At 62.0% G+C, this 10,977-nt stretch overlaps 1 protein-coding gene across 1 annotated transcript in view; it reads right to left on the bottom strand.

Annotated features, from left to right (window-relative positions):
* Positions 1-2,813: 2,813 nt before the first annotated feature.
* WIZ (WIZ zinc finger) overlaps positions 2,814-10,977 on the bottom strand; it is a gene marked incomplete at its 5' end in the record, with an annotated part of 57,440 nt that continues 49,276 nt past the window's right edge. Inside the window, 3 exons of the mRNA XM_084277776.1 lie at positions 2,814-3,805; positions 7,507-7,705; positions 8,653-9,201. Of these exons, the coding sequence (XP_084133902.1) occupies positions 3,646-3,805; positions 7,507-7,705; positions 8,653-9,201 (908 nt within the window). The 3' untranslated portion in view covers positions 2,814-3,645. The remainder of the gene's footprint in view (positions 3,806-7,506; positions 7,706-8,652; positions 9,202-10,977) is intronic.

Here is a 10,977-nt window from a genome sequence, read left to right as displayed (position 1 = left end):
TCTAAGCCCCGCCCCCTTTCCAACCCCAACAAGCGAGGCCCCGCCCCCCGGCCCGAAACAGCCTCCCATTGGCTAGACAAACCGCGCGCCCCGCCTAAGCCCCGCCACTCAGCCAATCCCAGCCCGGGACACGCCCCCAAGCTCCACCCCCCAGCCCAGGACACGCCCACAACCCCCTCAGCCAATCCCGTGCCCGGGACACGCCCCCAAGCTCCACCCACAGCCCCAGGACACGCCCACAACCCCCTCAGCCAATCACCAGCCCGGGACACGCTCTAAAGCTCCACCCCCAGTCCAGGACACGCCCACAACCCCTCAGCCAATCCCCTGCCGTGGACACGCCCCCAAGCTCCACCCCCCCAGCAACACCCCCCACACCCCAGCCAATCCCGTGCCCGGACACGCCCCCAAGCCCCAGCCCCAGCCCCCCCACACCCCCAGCCAATCCCGTGCCCGGACACGCCCCCAAGCTCCACCCCCACCCCAGGACACGCCCACAACCCCTCAGCCAATCCCCTGCCCGGACACGCCCCCAAGCTCCACCCCCAGCCCTTGACACGCCCACAATCCCCTCAGCCAATCCCAAGCTCCACCCCCCACCGCCCAGCCACACCCCCAGCCAATCCCGTGCCCGGACACACGCCCAAGCTCCACCCCCCACCCCAGGACACGCCCACAACCCCCTCAGCCAATCCCGTGCCGGGACACGCCCCCAGTCCCCATAGCCCCGCCCCCAGCCCCACCCCCCCCACCTCTAAACCCACCCACCCCCCGCCCCTTTCCCCCAATCCCCTGCCCAGACCTCACCCCCTCAGCCAATCCCCTACCGAGGCCACACCCCCAACCCCGAAGCCCCGCCCACCCCTTCCCACCCACCCCCCCAACTCCTCCTCCCCTCCAGCTTCATCTCATCCACCATCCCCCAGGAACCCCCAGAACACCCCCCCCACCCCCCAAAGTAACCCCACCCCCCCAAAATAACCCCACCCCCCAAAAAATACACCCCCCCCCTTAAAATATCCCCCCCTGGAAATGAAGAAAAAGCTTTAAAAATAAGAAAAGAACCCAAAAAAATCCCAATTTTATCCGTTAAAATCCCGCCCGGAGCCGGGCGAAGCCTGGGGGGGGTGGGTGGGGGGGTGTCAAGGAGGAGGAGGAGGTGGAGGGGGGGGGGTCCCCCCAAATAAAAATGGGTGTTTCTTTCTTTCTACACAAATCTAGAGCTTAAAAAAGGGGGTGGGGGGTGAAATTTGGGGAGGGGGGGTAAAGAATAAAGTAATTGTGAATTTTGGGGGGGGAGGTGGATTTCCCACCCCCCCCCCCCCCCCCTCTTTTTCCCTCCTGGAATGGTGGGGGGTTCCCTAGGTGGGGTGGGGGGGGTTGTGTGGTGGGGGGGGTCAACCAGTGGTCCCATTACACCCCCACCCCCTCTGCCTGGGGGATTAAAGGAGGGGGGGGATGAGGGGAAGCTGGTGATGGGGGTGTGGTGGGTGGTGATGATTGGTTGGGGGGTTGTTTGGGTGGGTGGGCTGTTGGGTTTCCTGGTTGGGTGGGTGGGTGGGTGGGCTGTTGTTTTCCTGGTTGGTTTCCTGGTTGGGTGGGCTGTTGGTTTCCTGGTTGGGTGGGTGGTTGGTTGGGTGGGCTGTTGGGTTTCCTGGTTGGGTGGTTGTTTGGGTGGGTGGGCTGTTGAGTTTTCTTTTGGGGTGGGTGGTTGGGCTGTTGGTTTCCTGGTTGGGTGGTTGGTTGGGCTGTTGGTTTCCTGGTTGGTTTCCTGGTTGGGTGGGTGGGCTGTTGGGTTTCCTGGTTGGGTTGTTTGAGTGGGTGGGCTGTTGTTTTCCTGGTTGGGTGGTTTGGGTGGGTGGGCTGTTGGTTTCCTGGTTGGGTGGGCTGTTGGTTTCTTGGTTGGGTGGGTGGGTGGGCTGTTGGTTTCCTGGTTGGGTGGGCTGTTGGGTTTCCTGGTTGGTTGGAGGGTTGGTCAGTTGGTTTCCTGGTTGGTTGGTTGGGTGGGCTGTTGGTTTCTTGGTTGGGTGGTTGGTTGGGTGGGTGGGCTGTTGGTCTCCTGGTTGGGGGGTGTTTGGGTGGGTGGGCTGTTGGGTTTCCTGGTTGGGTGGCTGAGCAGTTGGGTGGGTGGGTGGTTGGCTGGGTGAGGGGGCAGTTATTTTCCTGGTTGGGTGGTTGGGTGGGCTGTTGGTTTCCTGGTTGGGTGGTTGTTTGGGTGGGTGGGTGGTTGTTTGGGTGGGTGGTTGACTGAGCAGTTGGTTGGTTGGTTATCTGGGCAGTTGTTTGGGTGACTTGTTGGTTGGTTGGTTGATTGGCCGGTTGGTCGGGCAGTTGGTTGGCTGGTTGGGTGGGAGGCTGGTTGGTTGGTTGTTTGGACAGTTGGTTGGGAGGTTGGTTGGTTGTTTTGATGGGTGGGTGGGTGGTTGGGCATTTGGTTTCCTGGTTGGGTGGTTGGTTGGGTGGGTGGTTGGGCGGTTGGTTGGTTGGGCAGTTGGTTTGATGGGTCCTTGGTTGGGTGTTTTGTTGGCTGGTTGGTTGGTTAGATGGTTGTTCAGTTGGTTGGTTGGTTGGGCAGTTGGTTGGTTGGTTGGTTGGTTGGGTGTTTGGCTTGTTGGTTGCTTTGGTGGTTGGTTGGGTGAGTGGGTGGACAGTTGGTTGGGAGTTTGTTTGGTTGGGTGGGTGTTTGAGTGGCTGGGTGGTTGGGCAGTTGGGTGGTTGGTTTGATGGGTGGTTGGTTGGGTGATTGGGTGGTTGGTTGGGCGATTGGGTGGTTGGTTGGGCGATTGGTTGGGCAGTTAGGTGGTTGGTTGGGCAGTTGGGTGGTCGGTTGGGCAGTTAGGTGGTTGGTTGGGCAGTTGGGTGGTCGGTTGGCTGTTGCCAGGATGGCACCAGCTGCCTTTTGGTGTGAGAAAAGAGCATTTAAGGACACCACACAACCCCAAAACCAAGCAAAACCACCCATTCCACACGAGGGAACCCCACCATCACCTGGGGGGGGGGGGCAAAAGAGGGGGGTGAGGGGTGTGGGGACCCCCCCAAAACGAAAAGAAACTAAACCAAAGCCTGGACTATCCATGATCTCCAAGGGGCCTGTACAAAATCCACAGAGTTTTCCAGGGAAGGCGACCGCTTCCCAAAATTCCCCCCCCCGCCCCGGCTTCGTCGGGGTAACGGCGACACCGGTTGTTCTTTGGGTTAAAATCAACCAGAAATGGGGTTCTTTTTGGGGTGGAGGGGGTGAGGGGGGAATTTGAGGAGGGGGTGGGGATTCTACCTCACCCCCTGCCACTTCTCCTACGGAGGGACCGGCCTGGAATGGGATGTTCCCTCCTGGGTGGGATCGCTGAGGGGTGTTTGATCCATGTAGTGCTTGTGGGTGGGGGGTGAGGGGGTGTTTGGGGGGGGATTTTGCCCCCCCCCAAGAGAGGAAGAGGGGGGAAAAAGCTCCAGAGGGGTGAAGGCAGCGATTGGTTCCCCCCCCACCCCCACCTCCCCAAAAAATAAGGACTCATGGGGAGGGGGGTGGGGAAAAAGGGGGTGGTGGGATGAGGACCACGTGTGTGAGGATGTTCTGGTGTGACATCCGCCGTCGTTTCCCAGTTTGGGGTGGGGGTAGAGGGTGGGGAACTGGGATTTTTTTGGGGTTCATTGAGCCTCAGCAATGGTGGGGGGTTGGGGTGGGGGTGGAGCTTCTCCCCGTAAAGGATCGGCTTTGGAGAAATTCATCTCCAGAATGTGTCGTTGGAGATGTCGGACCCATTCCTCCTGGATGGAAAGAGGGCCCTGGAATTCCACCTCGCAGAACCTGGGAGAGGAACAAGGAGGAGCTTTTGGGAGGGGGAAGGGAAAGGGGTGGGGAACAAGCCCCTAAAAAAGAGGGAGATGTGGGGTGGGACGTGGTGGTGGTGGGGGGTGGGAGGAGGTGGTGGGAGATGGTGGTGGGAGAACCTAAAAGGATGGATGAGAGAGGAACAAGGAGGAGCTTTTGGGAGGGGGAAGGAAAAGGGGTGGGGAACAAACCCCTGGAAAAGAGGGAGACGTGGGGTGGGATGTGGTGGGAGGTGGTGGGGGGGGGGAGTGGGAGGTGGGAGGGTAGAAGGTGGTGGTGGGAGGGTAGAAGGTGGTGGTGGGAGGGTAGAAGGTGGTGGTGGGAGGGTAGAAGGTGGTGGTGGGAGGGTAGAAGGTGGTGGTGGGAGGGTAGAAGGTGGTGGTGGTAGAACTTAAAAGGATGGATGAGAGAGGAACAAGGAGGAGCTTTTGGGAGGGGGAAGGAAAAGGGGTGGGGAACAAACCCCTGAAAAAGAGGGAGATGTGGGGTGGGAGGTGGTGGGACAGGGTGGTGGTGAGAGGTGGTGGTGGGATGGGAGGTGGTGGAGTAGGAAGTGGTGGTGGGAGGGTAGAAGGTGGTGGTGGTGGGAGAACCTAAAAGGATGAATGAGAGAGGAACAAGGAGGAGCTTTTGGGTGGGGGAAGGAAAAGGGGTGGGGAACAAACCCCTGAAAAAGAGGGAGACGTGGGGTGGGACGTGGTGGGACAGGGTGGTGGTGAGAGGGTGGGATGTGGGTGGTGGTGGGAGGGCAGAAGGTGGTGGGTGATGGGAGAACCTAAAAGGATGAATGAGAGAGGAACAAGGAGGAGCTTTTGGGAGGGGGAAGGAAAAGGGGTGGGGAACAAAGCCCTGAAAAAGAGGGAGACGTGGGGTGGGACGTGGTGGGACGTGGTGGTGGTGGGGGGGTGGAGGGAGATGGTGGTGGGAGGTGGTGGTGGGAGGGTAGAAGGTGGTGGTGGGAGGGTAGAAGGTGGTGGTGGGAGGGTAGAAGGTGGTGGTGGGAGGGTAGAAGGTGGTGGTGGGAGGGTAGAAGGTGGTGGTGGGAGGGTAGAAGGTGGTGGTGGGAGGGTAGAAGGTGATGGTGGGAGGGTAGAAGGTGATGGTGGTGGGAGAACCTAAAAGGATGGATGAGAGAGGAACAAGGAGGAGCTTTTGAGTGGGGGAAGGAAAAGGGGTGGGGAACAAACCCCTGGAAAAGAGGGAGACGTGGAGTGGGACGTGGTGGGACAGGGTGGTGGTGGGGGGGTGGAGGGAGATGGTGGTGGGAGGTGCTGGAAGGAGGTGGGAGGTGGGGTGGGAGAACCTAAAAGGATGGATGAGAGAGGAACAAGGAGGAGCTTTTGGGAGGGGGAAGGGAAAGGGGTGGGGAACAAACCCCTGAAAAAGAGGGAGACGTGGGGTGGGATGTGGTGGTGGTGGGGGGTGGGAGATGGTGGTGGTGGGTGGTGGGAGGTGGTGGAGGGAGGTGGGGGTGGGAGAACCTAAAAGGATGAATGAGAGAGGAACAAGGAGGAGCTTTTGGGAGGGGGAAGGGAAAGGGGTGGGGAACAAGCCCCTGAAAAAAAGAGGGAGACGTGGGGTGGGATGTGGTGGGGGGGGGGGGGGGTGGGAGATGGTGGTGGGAGGTGGTGGAAGGAGGTGGGAGGTGGGGTGGGAGAACCTAAAAGGATGAATGAGAGAGGAACAAGGAGGAGCTTTTGGGAGGGGGAAGGAAAAGGGGTGGGGAACAAGCCCCTGAAAAAGAGGGAGATGTGGGGTGGGATGTGGTAGGTGGTGGTGAGGTGGTGGGGGGAGGTGGGAGGGGGTGGGGGGAAGTGGGAGATGGTGGTGGGAGGTGGTGGAAGGAGGTGGGAGAACCTAAAAGGATGGATGAGAGAGGAACAAGGAGGAGCTTTTGGGAGGGGGAAGGAAAAGGGGTGGGGAACAAACCCTGGAAAAAGAGGGAGACGTGGAGTGGGACATGGTGGGACGTGGTGGGTGGGAGGTGGGAGGTGGTGGTGGGATGGGAGGTGGTGGAGTAGGAAGTGGTGGTGGGAGGGTAGAAGGTGGTGGTGGTGGTGGGAGAACCTAAAAGGATGGATGAGAGAGGAACAAGGAGGAGCTTTTGGGAGGGGGAAGGGAAAGGGGTGGGGAACAAGCCCCTGAAAAAGAGGGAGATGTGGGATGGGGTGGTAGGTGGTGGGGGGAGGTGGTGGAGGGAGATGGTGGTGGGAGGTGGTGGAAGGAGGTGGGAGAACCTAAAAGGATGAATGAGAGAGGAACAAGGAGGAGCTTTTGGGAGGGGGAAGGAAAAGGGGTGGGGAACAAGCCCCTGAAAAAGAGGGATATGTGGGGTGGGACGTGGTGGTGGTGGGAGGGTAGAAGGTGGTGGTGGTGGGAGGGTAGAAGGTGGTGGTGGTGGGAGGGTAGAACCTAAAAGGATGAATGAGAGAGGAACAAGGAGAAGCTTTTGGGAGGGGGAAGGAAAAGGGGTGGGGAACAAGCCCCTGAAAAAGAGGGAGACGTGGGGTGGGATGTGGTGGTGGTGGGGGGTGGGAGGAGGGGGTGGGAGGTGGTGGTGGTTGGAGATGGTGGTGGGATGGGGTGTTGGAGTGGGAGGTGGTGGAGGGAGATGGGAGAAGGGAGGTGGTGGGAGGGTAGAAGGTGGTGGTGGGAGGGTAGAAGGTGGTGGTGGGAGGGTAGAAGGTGGTGGTGGGAGGGTAGAAGGTGGTGGTGGGAGGGTAGAAGGTGATGGTGGGAGGGTAGAAGGTGATGGTGGTGGTGGGAGAACCTAAAAGGATGGATGAGAGAGGAACAAGGAGGAGCTTTTGGGAGGGGGAAGGAAAAGGGGTGGGGAACAAACCCTGGAAAAAGAGGGAGACGTGGGGTGGGATGTGGTGGTGGTGGGAGGAGGGGGTGGGAGGTGGTGGAGGGGGGTGGGAGGAGATGGGGGGAGGTGGTGGAGTAGGAAGTGGTGGTGGGAGACCCTAAAAGGATGGATGAGAGAGGAACAAGGAGGAGCTTTTGGGAGGGGGAAGGGAAAGGGGTGGGGAACAAGCCCCTGAAAAAAGAGGGAGACGTGGGGTGGGATGTGGTGGTGGTGGGAGATGGTGGTGGGAGGTGGTGGGAGACCCTAAAAGGATGGATGAGAGAGGAACAAGGAGGAGCTTTTGGGAGGGGGAAGGAAAAGGGGTGGGGAACAAACCCCTGAAAAAGAGGGAGACGAGGGGTGGGACGTGGTGGTGGTGGGGGGTGGGAGATGGTGGTGGGAGGTGGTGGAAGGAGGTGGGAGGTAGGGTGGGAGAACCTAAAAGGATGAATGAGAGAGGAACAAGGAGGAGCTTTTGGGAGGGGGAAGGAAAAGGGGTGGGGAACAAACCCCTGGAAAAGAGGGAGACGTGGAGTGGGACGTGGTGGGACAGGGTGGTGGTGGGGGGGTGGAGGGAGATGGTGGTGGGAGGTGGTGGAAGGAGGTGGGAGGTGGGGTGGGAGAACCTAAAAGGATGGATGAGAGAGGAACAAGGAGGAGCTTTTGGGAGGGGGAAGGGAAAGGGGTGGGGAACAAGCCCCTAAAAAAAAGAGGGAGATGTGGGGTGGGATGTGGTAGGTGGTGGTGAGGTGGTGGGGGGAGGTGGGAGGGGGATGGGGGAGGTGGTGGGGGAGGGGGTAGGTGGTTGGGGGGGTGGGAGGTGCCCGACCTGCACTTGAGGGTGTAGATGTTGCCCACGAACTTGACCAGCGAGGTCTGCGGTGGCCGCGGCACCAGGGAGGGGACGGGTCTGACGCGGGGCGGCGGCTGGCGGGGCCCCTCCAGCTTCTGCTGGAACTCGGCGCCGTCGGCGTCTTCCCCGGGGTGCAGGGGGGGGTCCAGGGGCCGGGCCTGGCGCCGCTCGAACTCTGCGGGGAGACAGAGGGTGGGGGGAAGAGGGGTTGGGGAGGGAACTGCTGGGGGGAGGCAGGAGGAAGAGGAGGAGGAGGAGGAAGAGGAGGGAGGAAGGAGAAAGAAGGAGGAGGAGGAGGAGGAAGAGAAGGGGAAGGGGGAGGGAGAGGGAGAGGAGGAAGGGGAAGGAGGAGGAAGGGGGAAGAGAGAGGGGGAAGGGGAGGAGGGAAGGGGGGAGGGAGAGGAGGCGGCAGGAGGAAGAGGAGGAGGAGGAGGAGGAGGGAGGCGGCAGGAGGAAGAGGAGGAGGAGGAGGAGGAGGAGGGAGGCGGCAGGAGGAAGAGGAGGAGGAGGAGGAGGAGGAGGGAGGCGGCAGGAGGAAGAGGAGGAGGAGGAGGAGGAGGGAGGCGGCAGGAGGAAGAGGAGGAGGAAGGCAGGAGGCAGGAGGAAGAGGAGGAGGAAGGCAGGAGCTAAAAGGGGAGGAAGGCAGGAGGCAGAGGAGGAAGGCAGGAGGCAGAGGAGGAGGAAGGCAGGAGGCAGAGGAGGAGGAAGGCAGGAGGCAGAGGAGGAGGAAGGCAGGAGGCAGAGGAGGAGGAAGGCAGGAGGCAGAGGAGGAGGAAGGCAGGAGGCAGAGGAGGAGGAAGGCAGGAGGCAGAGGAGGAGGAAGGCAGGAGGCAGAGGAGGAGGAAGGCAGGAGGCAGAAGAGGAAGGAAGGCAGGAGGCAGAGGAGGAGGAAGGCAGGAGGAAGAAGAGGAGGAAGGCAGGAGGAAGAAGAGGAGGAAGGCAGGAGGAAGAAGAGGAGGAAGGCAGGAGGAAGAAGAGGAGGAAGGCAGGAGGAAGAAGAGGAGGAAGGCAGGAGGAAGAAGAGGAGGAAGGCAGGAGGAAGAAGAGGAAGGAAGGAAGCAAGGAGGAAGAAGAGGAAGGAAGGCAGGAGGAAGAAGAGGAAGGCAGGAGGCTCCAACTCACTATTCACATTGGCCCGCTGCTGCTCCTCCACCTTCACCAAGGAGAGCGCCGCCGCCGCCGCCGCCGAGGCCACGGAAGCCACCAGGTTCCTTTCCCCTCCGCTTCCCCCTTCCAGAACCTTCCCGTTGGCTCCGGGGGCCACGTCTCCCGTTGCCCCTTTCCCCAACAAGCCCAACCCAGCACCACCCCCAGCACCACACGCCAAGCGCCTGACGCCGCCGCCGCCGCCGTCGCCGTGGTGCTGGCGGTGGTGGTGATGGTGATGATGATGATGGTGGGTGCTGGTGGTGGGGGGGGTGGTGCTGGGGGGGTTGTTGTTGTTGTTGTGGCGGAATTTCTTGGCGAAGGGGCGTCCCCCCTGGATGTAACTGCGGTAGGCGCCGGCCTTTTGGGGCCGGTGGCGGATCCACTCGCTCAGGGTCTCGATGGGGGACCCGTTGACGCACCACTGGGTCACCCCGAACTGGCGCAGATGCGCCCGCGCGTGGCTGGCCAGCGCCTTCCGGTTCTCGAAGTAAAGGCCGCACAGCTCGCAGCACGCCTCGCCCGCTGCGGGACGGGGGGGAACAGGGGGGGGGGTGGGGAGGGGGTTGGGGTGGGGGAGAGGGGGATTTGGGGACACAGGGAGGGGGTTGGGGACGTGGGGAGGGGGTTGGGGTGGGGTAGAGGGGATTTGGGGACATGGGGAGGGGGTTGGGATGGGGTAGAGGGGGATTTGGGGACACAGGGAGGGGTTTGGGGACGTGGGGAGGGGTTTGGGGTGTGGTAAGGGGGATTTGGGGTGGGGTAAGGGGGAGTTGGGGATGTGGGGAGGGGTTTGGGGTGGGGTAACGGGGATTTGGGGACGTGGGGAGGGGTTTGGGGTGGGGTAAGGGGGATTTGGGGACGTGGGGAGGGGTTTGGGGTGGGGTAAGGGGGAGTTGGGGTGGGGTAAGGGGCATTTTGGGGACATGGGGAGGGGGTTCGGGGACGTGGGGAGGGGGTTGGGGTGGGGTAGAGGGGGTTGGGGATGTGGGGAGGGGGTTGGGGTGGGGTAGAGGGGATTTGGGGACGTGGGGAGGGGGTTGGGGACATGGGGGGGTTTGGGGTGGGGTAGAGGGGATTTGGGGACGTGGGGAGGGGTTTGGGGTGGGGGAGAGGGGATTTGGGGACATGGGGAGGGGGTTGGGGTGGGGTAAGGGGGATTTGGGGACATGGGGAAGGGTTTGGGGTGGGGTAAGGGGGATTTGGGGACGTGGGGAGGGGTTTGGGGTGGAGTAAGGGGGATTTGGGGACGTGGGGAGGGGTTTGGGGTGAGGTAAGGGGGATTTGGGGACGTGGGGAGGGGTTTGGGGTGGGGTAAGGGGGATTTGGGGTGGGGTAAGGGGGATTTGGGGACATGGGGAGGGGGTTCAGGGACGTGGGGAGGGGGTTCGGGGACGTGGGGAGGGGGTTGGGGTGGGGTAAGGGGGATTTGGGGTGGGGTAGAGGGGGTTTGGAGGTATTTTGGGGTGGGGTAGGGAGTGTTTGGGGACATGGGGGGGGTTGGGGAGGGGTAGAGGGGGTTTGGGGACGTGGGGAGGGGGTTGGGGATGTGGGGAGGGGGTTGGGGTGGGATAGAGGGGGTTTGGGGACATGGGGAGGGGGTTGGGGTGGGGTAGAGGGGATTTGGGGACGTGGGGAGGGGTTTGGGGACGTGGGGAGGGGTTTGGGGACGTGGGGAGGGGGTTGGGGTGGGGTAGAGGGGATTTGGGGACACAGGGAGGGTTTGGGGACATGGGGTGGGGTTTGCAGTGGCGCAGAGGGGATTTGGGGACGGGATTTGGGGACAGAGGGGGTGTTTGGGATGGGGTAGAAGGGGTTTGGGGACGTGGGGATGGGGTTGGGGTGGAGTAAGGGGGATTTGGGGTGGAGTAAGGGGGATATGGGGATGTGGGGAGGGGTTGGCGACGTGGGCAGGGGGTTGGGGTGGGGTGGAGGGGGTTTGGGGACGTGGGGAGGGGTTTAGGGTGGGGTAGAGGGGGATTTGGGGAGGGGTAGAGGGGATTTGCGGATGTGGGGAAGGGGTTGGGGTGGGGTAAGGGGGGTTTGGGGTGGGGTAGAGGGGGTATGCGGACATGGGGAGGGGGTTTGGGTGGGGTAGAGGGGGTTTGGGGTGGGGTAGAGGGGGTTTGGGGTGGGGTAGAGGGGGGTTGGGGACGTGGGGAGGGGGTTGGGGTGGGGTAGAGGGGATTTGGGGACGTGGGGAGGGGGTTGGGGTGGGGTAGAGAGGGATTTGGGGACATGGGGAGGGGGTTGGGGTGGGGAGGGGGTTGGGGAGGGGTAGAGGGAGATTTGGGGTGGGGT

The sequence above is a fragment of the Gallinula chloropus genome (genome assembly GCF_964237585.1).
Source record: "Gallinula chloropus genome assembly, chromosome: 36".
NCBI classification, from domain to species: domain Eukaryota; kingdom Metazoa; phylum Chordata; class Aves; order Gruiformes; family Rallidae; genus Gallinula; species Gallinula chloropus.
Note: the sequence above shows the minus strand (reverse complement) of the source record. Positions and strands in the feature narration are given on the sequence as shown.